This window comes from Cydia fagiglandana, chromosome 14 (genome assembly GCF_963556715.1).
Source record: "Cydia fagiglandana chromosome 14, ilCydFagi1.1, whole genome shotgun sequence".
NCBI lineage: Eukaryota > Metazoa > Arthropoda > Insecta > Lepidoptera > Tortricidae > Cydia > Cydia fagiglandana.
The window spans coordinates 18661791-18685874 of record NC_085945.1 but is presented as its reverse complement, the minus strand read 5'-3'; the positions used below and the strand labels follow the sequence as shown (position 1 = coordinate 18685874).

Genomic DNA, 24084 nt, shown 5'->3' with positions numbered 1-24084 from the left:
TCGCCCAGAAGGTGCCTGTTCACTCTTGATTTGAAGGTTGCCGGGTTATAAGAACACGGAAATATAGACGCCGGCAGGGAATTCCATTCCTTGGCAGTGCGCATAAGGAAAGTAGAAGCAAAGCGCTTCGTGCGAATTGGTGGAATATCTACCATGTAAGGATGGAAACCGGCCGTGCGTCTAAAAGTCCGATGGTAGAATGGGGAGGGTGGAATGAGCTCGTGTAGCTCTTGGGCACACTCCCCGAAGTGCAACCTGTAGAATACCGACAGGCTGGCGACTTTCCGCCGATGGGCCAAAGACTCAAGCTTAGCCGTTAGCTTCTTGTCGCCAATCATCCTCCTAGCTCTGCGCTCCACTGAGTCCAAAGCGGCGAGTTGGTATTTAGCTGAGCCATCCCACAGGTGGCTGCAATACTCCATAGACGACCGGACTTGAGCTTTGTAAAGTGTTAGAAGCTGTCCAGGTGTGAAGTATCGCTTCACCTTATTTAGGACGCCCAGCTTTCTGGCCGCAGTTTGTGCTTTAGACTCAATGAAACTGCCGAAGCTGAGGACTGAACTCAGCTCCATGCCGAGGAGTTCCAGGCTGTCGGTAATAGGTACAGATGCACCCCGGAAAGAAGGAGTCGGGTCGAATGGACTCCGTTTTGCGGAAAATAGACACGCCTGCGTTTTGGAGGCATTGAACGTGACCAGATTGTCATCACCCCACTGGGAAACGAGACTAAGGGTCAAGCTCATTCGCTCAACCATGGCCTCTCTCTGTGAACGTATATCCTCCCTGCTGTCCCTTGCACTAGCCAAATATCTCTCAACAACCGTACTGTCATCTGCATAACCTACAATGCTGGGTTGCAGCATGTCGTTAATGTGGAGCAGGAAAAGGGTTGCGGAGAGAACAGACCCCTGAGGAACACCGGCGTCAATGGCCATGAGGTCCGAAGAGCAGCCATCAATAACTACTCTGATCGACCGTTCTCTCAAGAAATCAGATAGTCAGCTACAGAAATCAGCAGGGATGCCGTAAGCAGGAAGCTTGCTAAGGAGACTTGCGTGCCAAACCCTGTCAAAGGCCTTCGAGATGTCCAGTGAAACAGCAAGCGCTTCACCGTTCCTCTCGATGGCCTCGCCGCAGCAATGCGTGACATACGCTAAAAGATCCCCGCCATATTGACGGTCACTGAGCAGATCATTTGCTTCGAGGTATGCCAGCAGCTTGCCGTTAAGTACCCTTTCCATGACTTTACAGAGCATGGAGGTAATGGTTATTGGTCGGTAATTGCAGGGATCAGCACGACTACCCTTCTTGGGTACTGGCTGCACGTTTGCAAGCTTCCAGGATTTCGGCACCGTTCTTTTTTGGAGAGAGAGGCGGTACAGGCGTGTCAGTACAGGAGACAACTCAGGCGCACACTGCTTTAGTACACGTGCAGGTATACCGTCTGGTCCATTGGCCTTATTCACGTCAAGATTCAGCAGAGCTCGGCGTACCTCTTTTTGATGTATAGCAATTCTCTGCATAGAGGAACTGCATTGAGGTAGCGTAGGTGGAAGTTTTGAGCCTGCATCTAGACGTGAATTGCTCGCAAACAGAGAAGCAAACAAGTTAGCTTTCTCTGTCGCGGAGTGGGCCAGTGTCCCATCAGGTTTCTGCAGAGGTGGCAATGTGGGTCGGCAGAAGTTGGATTCGACCGCTTTCGACAGGGACCAGAACCGCTTGCTACCAGGAGGGTAGGAGGCGAGTTTGGCCCCTATTCGACTGACGTGGTCGAATCGAGCCTTTCGAAGCACCCGTTTGCAGGACTTGGCAGCTGAGTTAAGGCTTTTTTCCTCGCGCGAACCCTCTGTGCTCCAGCTTTGGTATCGCGGGCTAGTACCCAAGCCTGGTATGCAGACTGCTTAAGGGCCTCGGCTCGAGCACAGTCCGAATTGTACCATGCTCGGGTCTTGTGATCGAGCGATAGGTCGGAGAACGGAATGAAATATTCCATTCCCTGCCGAATCACATCCGCAACAGCCTCAGCAGAACACGAGGGGTCACCCGAAGCCCAACATCTTTATTTATATATTTAATTTATATTTGTATATAATATATATCACTTCCAGAAGTAATTTGTTAATGTAATCTACAATCAGAAGAATAACAACTTATCAGAAATCATCTAAACATACTTAAAAATCCTAAAAGCTGCATACCGCTCTTACAATGCAGGTACGCCGCGCGACAAAAAACATCTTTTTTACAGATTTATAAAAGAAAAATGTTTGACATGTTTACTATTCTATATAGTATGATAACTGGGCTATTCGCAGGTATTTTTTTTCTAGAGATAATCCTTATAGTTTTAATTTTGTAGAGGATTTTCGAAAAAAAAAGTGAGAAGATTTTTTTGGATTTTTGAATTTCTCGATTTTTTTGTATGGGTGAGTAAAAATTTAGGCACAGAAATGAATTCTTCATCCCCGTATTACACGAAAAAGACACCAAACTTGATATAGTTGCGAGATGTATGCAGATATAAAGCTTAGAGTGAGGCGCGCCGGAGGCAATTTTCCCCCCCTCCCCTGCCCACCTGTTGGGGGGAACCTCTTGGCAACCGGGCTTAATCGGCTCAGATCACCCCCAGGAACACCTGTTTCAAGCGGTTTCCTTTGTCTCCAAAATGCAAGGTGGTGGACCTTAGAACACCGACTAGTAGGATACACACTTTAGTAATAGAAGTTGTATGAACTTTACCATTAGCCTTTTTTACTTCTAAGGCTCTTATCTTTCCATCCTGACCTGGAAAAACCTTGGTAACTCTAGCCATAGGCCAAGTCATAGGCGGAGTATCTATTTCACGCAAGATAACTAGAGCACCTACTTTAATATTAGGCAAGGCGGCCTTCCATTTAGGACGGTTCTGTAAGACATTAAGGTATTGTTTAGACCAATATCGCCAAAAATGCTGCTGCAGAGCAGTACATTTCCTCCAAAACTTCAATCTATTATCAGGTAAGTTTGTGATATCCTGCTCAGGATAGCAAGTTAAGGGCGCACCAGTTAAGAAGTGCCCTGGCGTTAAATAGGAGAGGTCCTCAATGTCTGATGACATTGGCGTTATAGGCCTCGAGTTCAAAATGCTTTCAATTTGAACAAGTGCCGTGTACAACAATTCATATGTTAAAACATGTGAGCCCAACATTCTTTTCAAATGATATTTAACACTTTTTACTGCGGCCTCCCATAGACCACCAAACACCGGAGAGTAACTCGGTATGAAATGGAATGTTGTTCCCAATTTTGCAGTTACATTTTGAACTTGAATTTGATGACATTTATTATTATTCAATTTATATAACTCAGACAACTGAGTACTAGCCGACTTAAAAGTAGCGGCATTATCACAATAGACCTCTGTTGGAACATTACGTCTAGCAATAAATCGTTTGAAGCTAGCCAAGAATGTATCAGTGGTGAGATCTGACACTAACTCTAAATGTATGGCTTTGGTAACAAAGCAGACATACACAGCAATATAACCTTTAGTAGTGACAACACTTCTCACTCTTGACTGCTTTATCAGGATTGGTCCCGCAAAGTCTATACCAACCTTAGCAAACACTCGATCTATGCTGACTCTACCAGCGGGCAATGAACCCATCAGCTGTTTTGCTGTTACACCTTTCAGTCTAAAACATGTGAGACATTTATTCACAAACTTTTTTACCAATCTCAAACCGTTAACTATATAATAGCGTTGACTTAAATTGCTAAGTACTTCTTTCTGACTGGCGTGTAAAAGCTTTAAATGTTCATTTTCAATAATAAGGTAAGTGACCTTAGATTCTTTTGGTAAGATTATCTGATACTTATGGCTATAAGGTAAGGAGGAGTGTTGCAAACGTCCACCTACTCTGAGAATACCGTTAGCATCAATGAAGGGGTTGACAGATAGTAAATACGACGAAACTTGTCTACCTGCCCGCAAAGAGGCCAGCTCTTTATCAAAGAACCTTTCCTGCTCATTCTTTATAAACATATGCAATGCCTGAGTTGCCTCGCTAAAAGTAATAAAATTAAGCTTTATCTTTTGTGAACCCGGCCTTACATTTTTACAGAATCTTTGTATGTAGGCAAGCACGTTAACTGCCTTATTAATGTTAGAAAACTTATCTAACAAATCATTTGCAAGAGAAACCGATTGATATGATGCCATACACACCGGCTTGGAACCATCAGCATGCTTGATCTCCGGTAAGTTGTCAGGTACATTATTACTATCATCGGTGAATTTATACTCTGGATCAGACATGCTAGTAGGTCCACACCACCACAGTTGGTTACTTTGTAGTTCACTAGGTTTTACACCTCGACTCAAACAATCAGAAGGATTGAGGTCTGTTTTTATATACAACCATTGAAAACCCTTTGTATATTCGTTGATTAATTTGACTCTATTAGCAACATAAGCATTTAGTTTTGTTGGATCCGTTTTTTGCCATGCCAAAACAACCTGGGAATCACTGAAAAGATGCACACTTTCAATAGATATCTTTTTACTTAAAGTATTGTATGCTCTAAAGCATAATTTTGCCATCAAAAGAGATGCATTTAATTCTAATCGTGGCACAGTCAACTTCTTGTCTTTAGATGCAATGCGACTCTTAGAACAAAGAAGCGACATCGATACTTTGCCATGCTTGTCAGTGACTCTTAAATAAATGGCTGCTCCATATGCAGAAATTGAGGCATCACCAAATGCTACTAGCTGAGCTGACTGAATGTTATCAACAGTAACATTTCGTTTTATTTTAATTTCTTTCATTGTCTGCAAATCATTGTAAAATTCAAGCCATTCTTTTAGTAAAATAGGCGAGGGCACTGAGTCCCAGTCGGTACAAGCCTGAGCCAATTTTTGCATAATGATTTTAGCTTGGACAAAAACGGGTCCCGCTAGACCTAAAGGGTCATAGAATTGGCTTATGTAACTTAAAATTTGTCTTTTTGTTTTAGGGACATTTTTTGACACTGGACATGAAAGTTTAAAAGAATCAGAGTCAATATCTAACTTTAAACCTAAAGTTTTGATGTCCTTATTCAGTTCCAGTTCTCCAACAACCTGCTGCTCTGCTGGAATATTTGTCAAAATTGAAGAGTCATTAGCTGCCCATTTATGTAGTTTAAAACTACCTTTAGCAAGTAATTCTATCAATTGAGTTTGAGTGTCAACAATCTTTGCCAAACTATCCTCTGTATGAATGATGTCATCTACATAGGTAGAGTTTAGTATTGCAGAACTGGCTAGAGGATATTGCCTCTCGAATTTCGTAGCCAGCTCGTTCAAGCATCTTGTTGAAAGATAACTTGATGACTTCATTCCATAGCAAACTGTGTTTAGCTGAATACATTTTAGTGACTCATTAGGAGTGTCTCGCCAGAGAATATTTTGCAAAGATCGCTGATCTTTCTGTACTAAAATATTTCGGAACATACGCCTGATATCACAAGCAATGAAATATTTGTGCACTCTAAATGACAACAGTATGTCGAACAGTTCCTGTTGAACAGTTGGTCCATTCATTAAAATATTATTCAATGAAATCTTATTACTCGTTAACATAGATCCATCAAAGACTACCCGGAGCTTGGTACTTACTGCATCCGGCCTTAAAACAGCTGAATGCCCCATAAAGTACACAGGATCTTTAGTAAGATCATATGAGGAAATGTCAACATATGATCCATGACCTAAGTCGAGATATTCATGTATGAAATCCTTATAACCTTCATACAAATTCTGATCCTTCTGAAATCTCTTCTCGAGATTATAAAATCTCTTGAGAGCTAACCCAAATGAATCCCCCAATGTATTGTTCACATCATAGATAGGTATTTTTAATGGCAATGAAACTGTAAATTGATTGTCTTCAAGTTTGACAGTTTCAGTGAACAATTTTTCGCACTGTTGTTGTTCAGATGTATGTTCCGCATATATTTCAGGTACTTTTTCTGTTTGCCAAAAATTAGACATAGTATCGCGTACATCAGTTTGACATTCTTGACAGAAAAGAGAAACAGCAGGTCGTTTAAGAATAGAAGATGGAACATCACCTCCTACTATGTAACCAAACTGTGTGTGAACCAAGCTGGGTGCGGCATCAGGATCGCGCAGCTCCTCAGGCTGCGACAACAGGCACTGAAAAAAGATATTTGCAGCCAATAAAATATCTATCTCACTTGGGATATGGAAGGAGTCATCGGCTAATGTTATATTTTCAGGGATCTCAATTTTTGAAATATCTATTTCTGTTTGTGGCAACATTTCGTTACTAAATTTATCTACCACTAACAGATTTACTTGTGTTTTATATGGATAAACACATGAGCAAATATCCAGGCGCAAACTATGTTTGACCGATTTATCTTCTAGAGTTACACCAGTTATTGTAGTAGAACATGGCAAGAGTGGGTAACCTAGTTGCTTTGCAAGCTTCGTTGTAATAAAGGAATTCTGAGATGCACAGTCAAGCATTGCTTTAACTATGATCTCCTTGCCACATTTAGAAACTACCTTAACTTTAACCGTTGGCAACAACACCAGTGTCTGATTATTAATGTTAGTCATTGACACCGATGAGGATTTCTCTTCATTCACATGAAGTAGCGAGTTGTGGGATTCTTTGCACTCCTTACATTTAAAATGAAACCTGCACTTTCCTGGGTGAATGTTAAGACAAATCTTGCAAAGCTTTGTTTCCTTAACAAAATCTAATCGTTCCGATATGGAAGCTAGAGCAAATTTAGGGCATGCATATAATTTGTGTTCCTTACCACAGTACAGGCAGCCTTGGGATGCTTTGGTAGTGACAAATGATGATGATGCCATCTTCACTGGAGCTACCTTGCCAGCAGCACAGCTTGCTGTATCATCCCGTCCCTCACTGTTCTCTAGGGCAAGGGCCCGACCTTCTACAAATTTCAAAAAATCATTAAAGGTTGGCTGTTTTGAGGAATCCCTATGCAAATGATACTCTCGGTTAGTAACTGGGTCTAGTTTCTTATTTAATAGGCAAATGAGAACGCTGTCCCATTTTTCAATGGCCTCATCAAGGTTTTTTAATGCAGCTAAATGCTGTTTTGTTATTGAAATCAATGAGCGTAAAGCACTAGGACTTGACTTAGTTAGCATTGGCAACTCAAACAAAGCATTTATGTGCTCATTGATGATTTTATATTTATTATCGTACCTATCAGCTAAAATTTTGAGAGCTTCGGAATAACTTTGACCAATGACAGGTAAGTTTTTGATTAAATCAAATGCCTCAGCTTTTAGGAAGCTTCTCAGGTAAAAAAACTTTTGTATATTGTCGAACCCTTCATTGTTATGCACAAGGGCAGTAAACATTTCTATGAAAGGTCTGTATTCTGTATACTTGCCATTGAATGATGGTATTTGTATGTTCGGTAACTTTATTTTCGACGACACTTTAGGCGTCACTGCCGGCAAAACGGCAGGGGTGGGTACAGGTGCCGATAAATCCGCAATTCGCTGCCGCATTGCTGCGACGCATTCATAAAAAGTCGTTTCGACAGCAATGGGATCCTCCTCATCACCTATTTTCTCGCACAGATCTTCATAATCGTGGAATGCCGTCTGGGCCCTCTCTACCATCAGTTTTAGCATTTCTATATCGTTTATATACGATTCTTCCATTTTGTTTTTCAATCTTGTTAGAGTACCTTTTTTCGTGCCTCTGCGCGCAACTAATTGACGTCGTTCTTCTTCTGTCTTCTCCATGTTAAATTGCGCACAATGCTTTGCATGTGGAAAACACAAAAACGACTTCGTAGACGCACATAAAAACCGGCAAAAACCAATTAATTTTACAAGCTTTTAAACTTATTACAAGACAGAAACACTTTTCCACCACAAACACTAAAATATCTGGAAAAGAACAAATGTCAAACAGATTTGAAACAAAACGTTACTTGTTTATTCCGTTCCACGCGCGCAGATCGCTGCGCAGTGAGTGGTGCTGGTGCGTTTATAGAACGCTTGCTCGCGGCTCGTTGAACGCTGCGATGGCTCCGCACAATGGCGGCACCTTCAAATCGGCAACTCCAGACGAGACGAATGAAAATTTTTTCGTGCTTCTTAGAATCCGCTTCTACGCATTTAATTTTAATTACTTACGGTTCCCGGCTCAATAGGACCATGTTAAAGGCAAAACCTGGGCCTTGGGGTCCAAATAAGTAAATTAATAGAATTAAAATAGAAAATGTACGTAGGAAACGAAAGATATATTTTCCAAGAAGACAGTTGACAATATTGACATAAACTTTTTAATGTTGGGATAAAAACTCCATTCTGCAACAGCCGTAGTACGTGAGCTTCGTCAGAAGAATGTCGTGCCTAAGGCAATCGAACGCCTTAGATAAGTCACAAAATATGCTAGCACACTGTTGTGACGTATCCAAGGATTCAAGTATGAAGTCTAATACTCTTCTAATTGCAGCCCCGGTACTTTTGTTGGCTCGGAATCCATACTGGCAGTGCGTAAAAAGATCATTTTCTTCGAAGAATGTTACTATTCTCGACTTTAGTGCTGACTCTAGTACTTTTGAGAAGACAGGCAAAATACAAACCGGTCTATAATTGTTCGGATCTGAAGTATTTCCTTTCTTATATATCGGTACTACTCTGCCTATCTTCAATACATCTGGAAATACCCCTTCCCTAATGCAGCAGTTTATACTTTCCAAAAGAAGTTCCATAATGTTATCATTAAAACTAACAAGCTTAAGACATCTGGTGTCCATTTCTAATACATCTTTAGATTTCTTTATTTTTAGAGTGCGTATTATTGTCATTAGCTCTTTAGGTGTAACTGCATGAAATACGATTTTTTTAGGTGGTATTTGTTTATTGTTTAGGTATTCTATGCATGTTTCTGACGAGATGTCTAAATGTCCGCTTATCCTGTTGGCCACTGTCGTAAAGAATTTATTAAAAATATTAGCCATTTCTTCATGGTTACTCGTGTATGTGTAATTTTCATGATTTAGAAGTTTATTTGGTATGCCCGTTGTCTTGTCTGATCCACATACAGCTTCTTCTTTTATGATTTTCCATGATTCTTTTATCTTGTCAGCCGATTTTTGTATTCTTTCTGAATGGCTCAGCCTTTTGGCAGAAATCATAACTTTTTTAAGATGTTTCTTGTAGGCCTTAATCTTTTCTTTTCTCTCATCAGTCGGTGAGAGGTCTTGAAGCAGTTCCATTTTATTTAGATTATCTCTCGAAACCTTTATCCCAGGCGTTATCCAAGATGTAGAATTGGACCTAACTTGTACTTTCTTCTCAGGAAACGCAATATTGTAATAGTGGTTGATTCCATTTATTAAAGTGGTTATTTTATTGTTAGCCCCGTTGCTTTCTAGGACTGCGTTTCTCAATTTAATGTCTTTATTGAAAAGGTAGTGAAAATAATTACAGCTATTATTATTAAATACTCGAGTATATATGATATTGCTTTTTGCTTGTTTAAACTGGGGACATTTTACTTCAAGCTTAATCGCATTATGGTCTGATATCTTATATTCCAGGACCCTGCCCTCCACTATCTTATTGCTAAAGTTAATAAAAAAGTTGTCAATGCATGTTGCTGATTGGTTTGCGGTTCTTGTGGGTTTATTTATTATTGCTTTAAAACCAAAGTTTTTTAGTAAATTCTTAAAACAGCGCACGGATTGACAAGTCTTTAAGAAGTCAAGATTAAAATCACCCGTTACTACAACTTGCTTATTTTCGTGTTGAGCTTTTGCTAAGACTTTTGATATGGTATCTTCGAAAATTTTTATGTCATAGTGTGCACGATAGACTGCTATAATAATAACCTTTGGCGATTTTAATTCAACTGCTGTTAGCTCACAATGTTTTTCTACTGATAGCTTATTAAAATCATTTCTAACTTTGTACTTTAGAGATTTCCTCACTAGGATGGCAACACCGCCGTTTTTATTTTTATTTCTGCAAAAAAGAGAAGCTACGTTGTAATTGTTAATATTTACTACCCGAGCTTGCAAATCGGTTAACCAAGTTTCTGTGATACAGAGAACGTCACAAGATGTGTTTACAGCTAACATTTCTAAGTCTTCTAACTTATTTCTAATACATTGAACATTTGAATGGACTATAACTATACTACTCCGTCTCGACATTTGTTTATCGGAAAAATCGGTTGCTTGTCCTCCATGTCTGCAGGCTTGATAAAGGTGAGCGTTGAAGTTGGTCTAAAATCCTTTGCGATAAGAGTCAGTGCATCCACCATGAGTTTCTTTCTCTTGTAGTTAGACAATGCATATTGCTCGGTTTGATCCCTTTTTTTGTTGAGTTCGAAATATTTGGTCTTTTCACTCGTGTTTGAAATATGATGCAATTTTTTATTTAATATAAAGATTTCGTTATCATGTTCCCCATCAAATGCAACACTTGAGATTATTAGATTGAAGTTAGCTTCTTGCTGTCTTTCCATTATTTTGCGTAATCTTAGGGTGTACTCGGGAATCGATTCCTTAATGGTGCTGTAGTCACCTATTAATAAGACTACATGGTCATTTTTACAAAGATTGGGGAGTTGTTCTTCCAGTCGGTTAATAATATGTGAACATGGAGCATATGGATAGCAGTAGTTCTTGAAAGGCAGATCTTGTTTGGTTTCCATATACTTGTGTACGTTGCGGCCGGTAACATCAGAATAGATGATGAAGTTTGGGAAATTTGAATCCGATTTAGACACCCTGAGCCCAGGTGTCGGGATTGATACTCCTAATTTATATGCAGAAGTGTCGGTACCTACTGGATTTATTTCGTTGTCTCTTTGAACACCGTGCACGTCGGTTTCATCACATGTAGTTTCTAGTTCGGCTAATGCGTCCTCTAGATCAAGGATTTTTTTATTTGTATTTTCATGCATTTTTAGGAACCTTTGTTTCTCTCTTAATAGCCGCTTGATAAATTTCCCCTTCTGCTTGATTTTCTTTGCCATGGATCGGTTTATGCGTATTCTGAAGTCCTTCCCTTGATGTAGTATTTCTTGTTGTTGGGCGCTTTTGTCCTCGTTCACATGTCTGTGATTGTTTCCTTGAGTGAGTTCTATAAATTGGCGATTTAGTGCATCGTATTCCTGTTGCATGTCATTTAGTTTTATTTTTAGCGGCAAAATAATCGCATTATTCACAGTTTCAACTTCATTTTGTTCGTTCACTAACGTTATGTTTTCTTCTTGTGTATTGAAGATGTCGTTTTGAAGGTCTATATTGATTTCTTCAAGTTCTGCTATCTTTTTCTTCATCAGTTGATTTTCTTTGCACATTTTTTCAAAATCTACACTGTCCTGTTCTTGTTCCTCTGACATGCGTTGGATAAGCCTCTCCTTGTCGTTTAGTTTGGTTTGTAAGCTACTAATTATTTTCTCGTATGTTTTTAATTCATTGTCTTGTCCCTGTATTATTCTTTCCTGTTCCGAAATTTTGTGCCTACATTCGACTAGCTTGCTATTTGTGGTCTCTCGGGTTTGAATCTTCGTATTCCCATTTTTCTTATGCATGTTGGCGGTTTATTTGCGAATGTTACACTTTGTACACGAAAAAAAGAGAAAAAAAAAGAAAAAAGTATTTCTTCAAATCTAGGATTTGAACGTGACAATGTTGGCGTTCTTTGATGTTATTTACTAAGAAAATAAAAAAAACAAAAAGTTTAACGATCACAAGGTTCGAACCGGAACCTCTACAGTGATACACAGTACTTTAGTCTCGTATCGAAACCACTGGGCCAACTTAGCGGTTAAATGTAATGGCGAATTTTTAGTACTGTTATGTCCTCGTATGTCTTAATGGTGTAGGTCTTTATTTTGATCCACCCTCATGTACAACGATCACCAAAAGTTACTGTGAACTGATTTTATCACTGCAAATATCATTGAATCTCCATATATAGCTTATCAATTCATCACTGTCGTATTTAAAATGTACACAGTTTTTTTTTTTTTTGCGTTCACGATTGTTTTTGTTTTGAAATATTTACTGTTCATTATTTTGTTTAGAAACTTTCTAAAATTAAGCAGCGCTCCATCTACCGGTTAAGCATCAAATCATCAAGTCATCATCTATAATTGTAGGCGACGAAGTTTATACCACGCGGCACTAGCGCCTTGCACGGCAAAGACAGAAAATATTTCCGTCTAAATTTTTCTATGTGTGCCTCTTCGTGAGTCGTCGTTACGCGGTTACAGTGTAGTGGGCCTTCCTATAAGTACGAGCACACACTTATACAAGTATCGCACACATTTAAACGCAATAGGCAGTGCCTTTCGTACCAAACCTAGACGGTGACGCCCGAAAGTTTCCGAATAGTTCCGATGTTTACGTGACTATTTTAAAAAGTAGCATTGGCTATGGTAATTTAGTGCAATTACGAGACTTTTTTTTTATTCGTTTACTGTATTTGCGTAAGTTTATTTACATTTTTATTCGGTCGCCATTGTTTGTTTGTTTTGGTGAGTTTATGAGATAACAGTTGCCGGAAATTATAAAGTGCGATTAGTGAAAAAATGGATAATTTTAACTGTGAAAGTTGTACGGTGGGTGTGTGTGTGCAAAGTATTAAAAATGATGCTTTTTCAAAGCTTTCGTTTAGCCAAAAAAAAGAAGTAATTGAAAAGGGCCGGTGTACCATAAAATCAATCAGTCTTCGGATATTTGATGTGGTTAATTAGGTACGTCATTATTAACCGACTTGACAACAAAATGATAACCATCACGTCACGCAATTTTTTTGGTAAGTTAGTAGCTCTCATTTTTAGGGTTCCGTACCCAAAGGGTAAAACGGGACCCTATTACTAAGACTCTGCTGTCCGTCCGTCCGTCCGTCCGTCTGTCACCAGGCTGTATCTCACGAACGGTTGAAATTTTCACAGATGATGTACTTATTTCTGTTGCCGCTATAACAACAAATACTAAAAACAGAATAAAATAAAGATTTAAGTGGGGCTCCCATACAACAAACGTGATTTTTGACCGAAGTTAAGCAACGTCGGGCGGGGTCAGTACTTGGATGGGTGAGCGTGTTTTTTTGCCTTTTTTTGCATTATGGTACGGAACCCTTCGTGCGCGAGTCCGACTCGCACTTGCCCGGTTTTTTTTGCCTACCCGGTCTCAAATCTCTGTGCACGCGACTGGGTGTGTTTGTTATTCTATTTGTGACGTCCCACGGGAAAAGGTACCTTATGGTGGTTGGCGCTTACGCTATTATTAACGCCGCTCCGATATTATTGCGGCGCTATTCGACGTAAGCGCCAGCCGCCATAAGGTACCTTTTGCCGTGGAACGTCACATTTATGTATTTGTTACCAGTAAATTGTAAAAGTACATTTTAATGTTTGTTCTTAGGTAATAGACGGAATCTCGGTGGTTGTGAATCAAGTGCAAATAGACTTCGCGTGTGACGCGTTCACAAGCAACGTACAGGTAAACAGACCAACATACACCTATTGAAGTACCTTTTACTTTCATCAAACTACACACCACCTTATTCATAAGGGCCTGTACGGATATGATGGTCTTTCTTGTCTACGTGACAGCGTGATAAAACGGTGTCCGTCACTTTCTATCCCGCGGTGTTAAAAAGTGACAGTTATTTTATCACGTGGATAAAGATGGATAAAGCCATCCATAATACAGGCTGATTTAGTTAAATTATGTTTTATCCCTTTCTTACAAATACATAAGTCAAAATGACAGATAAGGACGAAACGATTATTAGCTAATTGAGGTTTGTAGTGCGTTTATGATTAGGGGGTTAGTCCAGTCAACAACATAAGTAGGAAAGTGGGCGATGTGTGCGAAATGAACTGTACACAAATTTAATATTAAGAGAATAAAATATTGTGAAGATAATTTTGAACACCTCGGTTATTTACATCTGCTGTTGCCGTTGCGCGACTGTCCTGATTTTATGGTTCGTGGGATTTAAATAAAGGGGTCAAATATACGTCCACGAAATATCAGAATATGCGCTATGTTTCTCATTGGAGCGAATATTAAAGTTCGTTTTTAATATCGTTATCGTTAATAGCTTCTTAATAATATTAGCAAAATATACAAAGGTTATTATAGGTACAGTCAGCTGCAGCAAAAGTAGCCCCTTGCATAGAAGTTTCTACGCAAAGGTGCTAAGCGAAAGGTATTGCTGACTGTACCTATACTCGCATAGTCACAAAGTTAAGCATGTTTCAATGCGATTTTGAGAAAATGATCCTTGTTTTAGATATCCAGGGTGACGGTAGAATCAAGGACGCCGGAGGGCCGACGGGGGGACCTAAGACTGACTAGGATCAAGAACCCTGACACTGGACAACTACTAATATTTAAGGTAACTGTGAAGTGTCAAGCTACTATTGAGGATATTTGATTACACAACGGGTCTACCGCGATATAATTTCATTGTTTTTACTTCAAATTCCGACTATTTAGACTAGACTTTATAAACTAATTTCGGGTTTAATTGGGGGTCGGGTTTTGGGTTTTATTTATATCTCCGTTGACATTTGCTGGGACGTCAATCTTTCCGTGACCACAGCTGGTGCAACTCAGCTGCAACGTCGGAAATTAAGGTAAAATCAATGAAATTATATCGCGGTAGACCCGTTTGTGTAATTGAATGTGTGTACAAAACGCGAGAGTTTAAAGTGTTATGCTCTTTAAGATCCGAAGAACTAGGAATATAGTCCATTCAAACTAACTCATCACAGACTTGGGAAGTGACACCATCATTCTCTTGCCCTTGTCCCATTCACTTGGGGTCTCTGTCGCCCGTCATGTCATCATTCACTTGCGTTCGTTTCATATCATCTCTCACGTAGTCCATCCACCTTTTCCTCGGTTTTCCTTTCCCCGTACTTCCCTCCACATTCATTCGTAATACCTTTCTCGTCACATGACTTTCATCCCTCCGCATCACATGCCCGTACCATGCTAGGCGATTTGCTCTTACTTTTTATATTATAGTGACTATATTACACTTTGACGCTGCGAAATCGCTGCTGATAAGCTCGGCAATGGACTCTAATGACATTTTTTATCATAACAATCAGTCAGATTCATATAATATGTATTCTCATTTATTTTATTGATTTAATTTTCTTTTTCTTTTGTAAGAATTTGATATGTTTTCGGAAAGTGCTACGTATTTGTATAATTTCATGTACATATATGTTTATTTTTTATATCAAATTCTATAAAGTTATGTACTCAGTGAGTATAATTGCATGAATTCTATAGTAATTTAAATTGTATTTTTCTTAATTACTCGTAATGCATGTTAATTATAAGATGTAATAATGTTTTGAAAAGATGTGTCCCGCCGAGTTTGTTGCCGGTCCCATATTCGGATACCCTCCTCCAATTGAGGGGGGATTTAAATCTTCTCGGGGCAGAGGTGTACGGTTGGAGCCGGTAAAGGTTTATTTGACGTTCATAAGCGCATTGTAATATGCCTACTTGAATAAATTATTTTTTATCTTTATCTTTTATCTTGCCCTGTTAGTACGTTAATTTGGGTCAAATCTTGGAAGCTAAATTTGACCCACTTCCCGATTTCCGAGTGAGCTAAAAATCTGTATACATATGTAAATCAGATGACAATGCAATATTATGATGACATGGAGCTGATCTGATGATAGAGACAGAAGGTGGCGATGGAAACTCTGGGCTAAAACAACGCAAACTAATTATGTGTGGGGTTGTTAGAATTGTGCCACACAATATTTTGTTTTAGTATGTAACAATAGTTACGTATGTAAGAAAATATATTTTTTTAGGAGTTAGAATGGCAGAGCGCTCGGATAGAAGCCAAGCCACATGGAGCGGCCGCGAATTTACCACCACTGAGACTGTTACTGGGCAACACACACTGCCGAATTGTGATCAAAAAGCGGCTAGCGGGTGAGTTGGCTAAATTTTAGGTATGATGAGTGTTTCCCGACTATCCCGACTGAGATTCGAAACTATTTTATAAGAAATTTGCAAATATTCGTCATATTGTCTCTGGTTAGTACGAAATGAATATAATTATAAATATTAAAGATATCGAAGCACCATTCAGTCTAGCAGTCTAGCTTTTGGTGTGTAAAAGTCTATATGACAACCCTACTGTGTTCTTGTGCGGTGTCGGCATTTACGCAAACATCAAAGGCGTCGGTCCACTGTTACTTTTTACACTATAATACATTTCTTTGTCTCCAGATTGCGCCGTGATCGGTTCTCGCCTAGCCATCCGACCTGAGCCGGTGGCGTGGGCGTTAACTGACGGTCAGCTCCGCGCGATGCTAGCTTGCGCCGCGGCTTTGGCCGAGCCCGTGAAGCGAGCCACCGCCGCTGCCACCAGAGCCAAGGCTGCCAGAAAGGTAGATTTTTTTTTATTATTATGAATGGGCTTACTCATGGCCACAAACTAGCCGAGGCGTAGACGTGGCCTACGATGGAGCGAGCTCGCCCAGATGTAGAGCAAAGCCATCAGAGCCCGTAGGATGACCCCCCTAAAAAATTGGTAACGTTGCTGTCAAAGAGTTTGCGAAATGTTTCTCCAATTCTCTAAAATTATTTTGCCGAATGTCAATTCGCAACCAATTTTTCTCATAATTAAATTTTGCCGAATGACCACGTGGCAACTCAACACATTTCATTAGTTGTCAAAGTGAAAAGTTGGTTGTCAAGTGCAATTCAGACGAAAACCGACGACCGGTCTGGCCTAGTGGGTAGTGAGAGGACCGGTCTGGCCTAGTGGGTAGTGGCCCTGCCTGCGAAGCCGATGGTCCTGGGTTCGAATCCTAGTAAGGACATTTATTTGTGTGATGATTACAGATATTTGTTTCTGAGTCATGTGTTTTCTATGTATATAAGTATGTTTATATCGTCGCCTAGTACGCATAGTTCAAGCTATGCTTAGTTTGGGGCTAGGTCGTTCTGTGTAAGATGTCCCCAACATTTATTTATTTAAAAAGAATCTGTGTGACAGGTAGAAGAGCCGCTGGAGCAGATCCACAGCCGCTCGTCGTCGACCGAGCACGACATCCTCGCGCGGATGTTCGCGAAACACGACGTTCGGGAGACCTCCTACCATTTGTTGGCGCCCAGGATAGACCTGCATCTATGTGACGACCCTGGCTGTAAGTATTACATAATAGCACATTACAATACAATACTCTTTAGCCCCCATTCGCACGACAGCTTTTTCAACGCGCGTTAAAAAAAGCGCTTTAATCTGTCCGCACTCTAAATTCGATTTAATGACCAAGGCTTAAAGTCGAAAATCCAACAACGCTTGATAAAAAGCGCCACCGCTGTCGTGTGAATACATACATGGTTATCCATTTGTGTCATTCAAACGCTTTTTTAACGCGCGTTGAAAAAGCTGTCGTGTGAATGGGGGCTTATTGTACAAGCGCTAGAGGTCTAGCGATAAGAGCGTGCGCCTTGCAATCCGGAGGTAGCGGGTTCAAACCCCGGCTCGTACCAATGAGTTTTTCGGAACTTATGTACGAAATATCATTTGATATTTACCAGTCGCTTTTTGGTGAAGGAAAACATCGTGAGGAAACCGGACTAATGCCAATAAGGCCTAGTTTCTCTTCTGGGTTGGAAGGTCAGTTGGCAGTCGCTTTCGTAAGTAAGTAAGCTCTTTATTGGCTTTAAATTTGGTAACAAAGGATCTTAAATATTATAAATTTAAAAAGCATCACACTATTAGCTGACTTGCAGCATGCAAAATGTATACCTATATCGTAAAAATTAGTGCCTACGTCAATTCTTGGGATTAGTTGTCAAGCGGACCCCAGGCTCCCATGAGCCGTGACAAAAATGCCGGGATATCGCGAGGAGGGAGCAAGTTGCAAGATATTTCATTGTGCAGTCGCTATCAGATATATCGGAGCGGCTAAGGCGCTCAGAAATATCTGAACACGCCTCTATTGTCAGGGCGTTAGAGTGCGATTCGAACCCCCGACCACAAAGCCCCTTTCACCGCGCCGACAGCGCCAGTTAACCGTCATCCCTTTCTTTCCAGTGGGCCGATCGGAACATCCGTCCCTCTCTAACGGCGGCGCGCTGCAAGTTACTCTAGTGAGCATGCAAGCCGACCTGTTCCCTTACCACAGAGCTTCCAACGATCGAAGACATTGGCGGGGTTACCGGTAAGGAAACCGGAAAACCGGAAACCGGAAAGGGGGTACCGGTTGGGAATATTAGGCAAAGCTCGGCGTAGGTGGCACCACTGGCACATACAATAAACAAACCACATTGACATCACATCATGCGTCACTAGGTCAATCACATGGCCTACCGTGAAACACGACAATCGAAAGTTCGGTTTCTGCCTCGATCATTCTTGCTTATTCGATCGATAGAGAGGCAGATAAAGAAATTTCGATTTTCGCGTTTCGCGGTAGGCCACCTGTAAACAAACCGCTTTGGTACATCAATATCATAGTGAAAACTTGTCAACTGTTTAAGGCCTAGTATGTATAAGTTACTCTATGGTTTACTAAACAAATTAGTGCTGCACTCTGGCGGCAGAACATTGCAGTAATAATATTTAAAAAAAAACCGTAGAAATGCCATTATTTGTAATACTAAAATTTGTAAAGTGAAGGACTATGCATATACAGCCAAAACAGCAGGTCGTCACGACTCTTTAGCCGTCTAAAACAGCTTGTAGTATTTTTGAAAGAATAATACAATTCCAATTTTCTAACAAAAAGTATAGAAATGCGAAACCGAGTTTTATATCCATTGTACCGGTGTTTGGTTTTCTAATAAGTCTAATAACATTCGAGTCTCGTATTAACAACTTGAGTTGAGTCCCATGGTTTGAAATATGTCAGCCAAAAAACGACCTTGAAAATAGTTAGGTTCGATTGTAGGTACCTTTCTTTTTTAAGATCAAAGCCATTTAAATAAAATGTCGCAGGGAAGCCGCCACACCTCACACCCAATGGTTATCGCAAGCCTTATCGTCGTTTTGTGGGTCGCTATTGGAACTTTTGGATCCGAGACCCTTAACGCCTAGTAATAAGGTACGTTTTCGTTTATCCTATTCATTCTTCTAAAGTTTGCCATAAAAAATGGTTTAGAATGATAAATATGATAGTCATTGTTTCTTTTTCTTGAATGTTGTTATCACAGTTCTGTAAATCTTAAAAGTGCACGTTCGCCATTTTGGGATCCTAAATTAATTGGCTTTTTCATTTGGTGCCTTTAAAAACCTTAAAATCGAATACCATGGCGGTTTTCATAAAACAGTTAGTAAAACAAGTTAAGTGTGATAAAGCTTATTGTACCAATTGAAACATTTGTTTAATCAATAAAGGTTCCGTCACACAGGCGCGTTTTCCAGGCGGGGCGTGAGCATTTTATATGTAAAAGCGGCGCCCCCCGCTCTCGCGCGTGCGCAAAATGCGCCGTGTGACGAAACCTTAAGATTTTTATGAAAACGTGTAAGAAATATTTCATAAACAGATATCCCTGTAATAGTATTGAAAACCCCTTGCAGCCCAGTCAAGTGGAGAAGAAGACCGAAGAGCCCGTGTCGAACGGCTTCAGTCACAAACCGACGCCCGCGCAAACTAGTGCTTCCACCGCTCCGTCCGCCAACACTACCTCACAAGGTATTTTAACGCGATCGGACCAATAACTTATGTCGGCTGTACACTCGTCGAGAGCCTCTCGCCGAGAATCTCGGCACCGCTCCGATCCAATCGGAGAAGGGCGAGACGAGACGAGAAGGGAGCAGCATGTACACACTCATTCTCGGCCTGTCTCTGAGTCTCTCGACGTGTGTGTACAGCCGACATTACAATTTCGAGGTGTCGCCGTTATTTCAAAGTCTGGACAAAAATTTGTCTTGTACCGAGCTAGCTAATTGTTCAAAATTTTTGTCATATCTAATATTTTAAATATGACGAACGAGTAATTAATATTCGTCATACTTTTTTTTATATTTACCTGTTATAAAAATTTCATAACTATAGCCGGTCAAACAAGTTTGTCAGTAGAAAAAAGGCGCGAAACTCAAATTTTCTATGGGACGATAACCCTTCGCGCCTACCTTTTTTAAAATTTTCTTTGCTCTTTTCTACTGATGGACATGGCTTGACAGAGTATATACCATCGCCCACACCGTTAACTGTCCATCGGTGTACCGTATTACAAAAGGCATAAGGCCCACAGATGGACAGTGGACAGTTAAGAGTATTGCTATTTGTACATTTTACTATTCTGATTTTGAAATATTTAAATAGGTGTGTTGTTTCAGCTTCTCCTACTAGAACGAGGATTCTTCAGCAGCTGGGCAAGTTAATGACCACGTGCCTCGTACTTAGGATAGACGATTTTACTGTTTACAAGGTATTTATCACACATTCAGGTTGACCGCAACTAGTTACATTACAAGCTAAGTATGAATTAGGATTATAAAATGACTGATTTTTATTAATTGTTTTTCTAAATTGAAATTCTACTAAATTGTTACTTCAACAGTGCTGAGGTTTGTCGAAATATCCATATAGAATCAAAACGATTTACGATTGTATTCGACTATTCGAACATAAGAATTGTAAGAGCAGTTTCTTTACTTGGAAATGAGTAAGATCTAATTCTAGTTTCTTACAGCATGTTGGCGTGTGAATAATATTGTGAGTGCGAGATATAATTTATTCTTGATTTTTTTAAGGTGTCTACAAAATCTCGAGAAGCGCCGCGTCCGTTAGTGTGCGCAGAGAAGTCGACAATGCCGGGCGACGCCGGGTTACTACACGCTGAACTGACACATTTCTACTATCCTGGAGATGTTAACTTTCCTGGTAAGTTCATACTTATAAACATACGTCGGACTCCAGCGGGCATTTTTGTGGCATGTCAGAATGATAGGTAAGGTTCGCAAATCAATCAATTCACTTTCGAGTATTTGTACTTAGTATTTGGTACCTATTAGTATTTATAATGTAACAAATAAAGCAAATCTTTCTATTGATTAGACGGCACTCTGCCAACAAATATAAGTATGAACAACAGTCAGTCATAATGACGCAGGTCAGCTATTTATTTGTTTTTTAAGTGGCCACTTCAGTGGGCTATCAGTCATCACTTCAAAGAGTATTTACACATTAAAGATGAATAAATGATAACGGGTAACTAATTTAATTAACTATGTTACAGATACTAGGTACATTATAATACTCGTAAGTTAAGATATTTTTGTAAACCTTACCTTGCCCTCAAATGTCATATACTAAGAAAAGTGACCAAGGCCTCCAATGCCCCAGGCTGGAATTGAACCAGCGTCTTCTGTTATTGCGGCAGGTGCCTGTCAGGTGTAAGTACATACTTTAATGTAGTTGTACAGTCAACGGTAAAAATATGGGTGTACAAATCATTTCAAAAATATGTCCCATAACCAGGGGTCGTACAAAAAGTGCGGATGACGTCAAACCACTTATAGGATGATTTCAAATAGTATTTTTGATTTTCATAAACAATTATCACTTATCATTTATCAACCTCTTTATTAAACGATATCGCCACTTGAAATGAGTAAGTACGTTTTTGACTGACACATTGTCAATCAGATGAACAATAAATTGACTTCGTTATTGTTTAGCTATTGTATCTTCACGATTATATTTAGCTAAAATTTATATTTACTAATGTATAAGAAAACGCTCTAAAATGTCATCTTTACTCGAATATTGTGGCAATTTTCCGTTTTTGGAGGTACGTGACACGGAAGTTTAAATATAAACTCAAACATCACCTGTGTGCAAGATTACGTCATTTTTACGTCATCCGCACTTTTTGTCCGACCCCTGCCCATAACTCTTATGTCAGTGAATTAAGAACTATGGGACATATTGTAGTTGTTGTAGTAAGTTGTCTACACCTATATTTTTACCGTTGACTGTACTGCTGTATTATTATAAACAAACGTCATAAATTTTAAAAATATACGAAGTTTTAGACTTCCGTACCTAAAGTGTAAAAACGGGACCCTATTACTAAGATTCCGCTGTCCGTCCGTCTGTCACCAGGCTGTAACTCAATAACCGTGATAGCTAGACAGTTGATTCACAGATGATGTATCTCTGTTGCCGCTATAACAACAAATACTAAAAAGAATAAAAAAATAATGAAGTGGGGCTCCCATACAACAAACGTGATTTTTGACCGAAGTTGAGCAACGTCGGGCGGGGTCAGTACTTGGATGGGTGACCGTTTTTATAGATACTGGTACGGAACCCTTCGTGCGCGAGTCCGACTCGCACTTGGCCGGTCGTTTCAGTCCCGGCGCCGAAGCTGTACGTGCAGCTGAGCCCGGTGCGCGTGCTCGTGGACGCGGCCAGCGCCGTGTGGCTGGGCGCCTTCCTGCCGCACGTGGCCAGGGCTGCTAGCGCGGCGGCCACCGCCGTCGGGGCTCCGATAGATGCGGCGGGACCCACAGCTAGTGGAACTGCTTATTACGATGTCCGAGCTGAAGCTATAATGCCTAGGGTAAGTTGCTTCCAGTATAATATGAAGCAATCCTTAAACTAAGTTGTCAAAGACCATTTGGTTTGACAACCGACGCAAATGCCGTATGCCTCGGCGCCTACCTCCCACACGTAGATAGAGCTACCAGCGCTGCCGGCGGGCTCCTATAGATACCACATCGGGAGCTACAGCTGGTGGAACCGCTTATTACGATGTCCGAGCTAAAGCCATAATGCCTAGGGTAAGTTGCCTGCAGCAAAATATGAAGCGATCCTTCTTAAAACTATTTGATTTGACAACCGATGCGAATGCCGTATGCTTCGACGCTTTCGAATAGCGACTGGTAAATATCAAATTAGGTATATACCCGTACACGGCGGGAAAAAGTTGATGTATGGTGGGAAGAAATGGAAGAAATTTGAACCTTATGTAACTTTCTTTAAAGTTCAAATTTCTTCACTAGAATATCTCGAGTTATCAACTTCGTCCCGCCGTGTACATCGCATATGTTTTTACCACACCAGCGCGGAATGGCTTACTTTGCACTTCAAAAACTGATAGCAAAGTTGCATTTTATTCACATGTGAGGCGAAGTAATCAAATGCAAATTTTGAGTTGTTTTCTTATGTTTGCTGGTAAAATTGACATTTAAATGATGATTTTGGATGATAAGTATTTAATATCATTCATTTAGATTTGATTTTGATTGATATTTTACATTTAATATTTACTACAGGTTGGTGTGGTGAAAAATTTTGTTTCACTAGGGGGCAAATTTTGTTTAACCCTTGTGCTTTGAAACCCTCGCAATGCTCAAGATTCCATTTTTCGATTCAATTTTGAAATCTTTCGCCTACTCGGATATCAATATTAGCACGAGTGGTTAAACAACAACTTTGCCACCTTGTAAAACAAATAACTATTAGTACACAATGTTCTGAAAAACTCATTCTCTTCAACTTCATACGAACGTCGCCTGCCTTAGGCTACTATTGATTCAAATTACACTACCATTTTTTCTTGTATGGTGAGCCTTTAGAGGTTAATTATTTGTGTACCATAAATTAAAAAGCGTTCCGCTTTCAGATAGTGCTAGAGGCGGGACCGGAACACATACCTCAACAACGCGACCGGCCGAAAGAGCTCCACATATGCACCGCCAGAGCCATGCTCACCAACGTACGGGAATCGCCTAGAACCAGTAAGCATTAAAACCAAAACCTTCCATGGCTACACCATTTTGAAAAAAATCCTAAGCTTAATTGACGAAATTGCACGAGGGACGGTTGATAATTGAATCACATAGGAGAACAGCCGGACACAAAAGTATTGTTAGGTACCTATGCTGAAATAGAGAGATACCGTGGCTACCTTGCCTCAACTCACCAACCGAGTGGCAGCTGACTTTTACTAAGATCTATTAAGTAAGCAGATTGTTAACCAAGGGATGAAAGGCACTCATTTCTGCCGAGGTAATCTGGCGCTCGAACGCAGTGAGAGCGTCAATAGTCCGAGGCTGAA

General features: G+C 40.2%; 3 protein-coding genes across 8 annotated transcripts in view; 1 reads left to right on the top strand and 2 right to left on the bottom strand.

Moving 5' to 3' along the window:
• LOC134670912 (SWI/SNF-related matrix-associated actin-dependent regulator of chromatin subfamily E member 1-like) overlaps positions 1-24084 on the bottom strand; it is a 382337-nt gene that overhangs the window by 236162 nt on the left and 122091 nt on the right. The gene's annotated exons all lie outside the window — the stretch shown is intronic.
• Positions 1-24084, top strand: part of LOC134670896 (bridge-like lipid transfer protein family member 3B) — a 73595-nt gene that overhangs the window by 12307 nt on the left and 37204 nt on the right. The window contains exons 4-15 of the mRNA XM_063528715.1: positions 13435-13512; positions 14312-14416; positions 15864-15987; positions 16288-16448; positions 17060-17210; positions 18107-18233; positions 19010-19115; positions 19592-19706; positions 20354-20445; positions 20771-20900; positions 22376-22584; positions 23650-23764. Of these exons, the coding sequence (XP_063384785.1) occupies positions 13435-13512; positions 14312-14416; positions 15864-15987; positions 16288-16448; positions 17060-17210; positions 18107-18233; positions 19010-19115; positions 19592-19706; positions 20354-20445; positions 20771-20900; positions 22376-22584; positions 23650-23764 (1513 nt within the window). The remainder of the gene's footprint in view (positions 1-13434; positions 13513-14311; positions 14417-15863; positions 15988-16287; positions 16449-17059; positions 17211-18106; positions 18234-19009; positions 19116-19591; positions 19707-20353; positions 20446-20770; positions 20901-22375; positions 22585-23649; positions 23765-24084) is intronic.
• LOC134670927 (uncharacterized) lies at positions 2712-7753 on the bottom strand. The gene is made up of 2 exons (XM_063528761.1): positions 6817-7753; positions 2712-6181 (listed from the first exon to the last, which is right to left on the bottom strand). The coding sequence occupies exons 1-2, from the start codon at positions 7697-7699 to the stop codon at positions 6162-6164; spliced, it is 903 nt and encodes a 300-aa protein (XP_063384831.1). The 5' UTR covers positions 7700-7753; the 3' UTR covers positions 2712-6161.

Excerpts from the sequence above, each read along its gene's own strand:
- LOC134670927 (XM_063528761.1), bottom strand. The coding sequence starts at position 7,699 with ATGGAAGAATCGTATATAAACGATATAGAAATGCTAAAACTGATGGTA. Across the intron at positions 6,182-6,816 it reads CCAAGGCTGCCTGTACTGTG|TGCCTGTTGTCGCAGCCTGA; the intron begins GTAAGGAACACA and ends ATCTTTTTTCAG.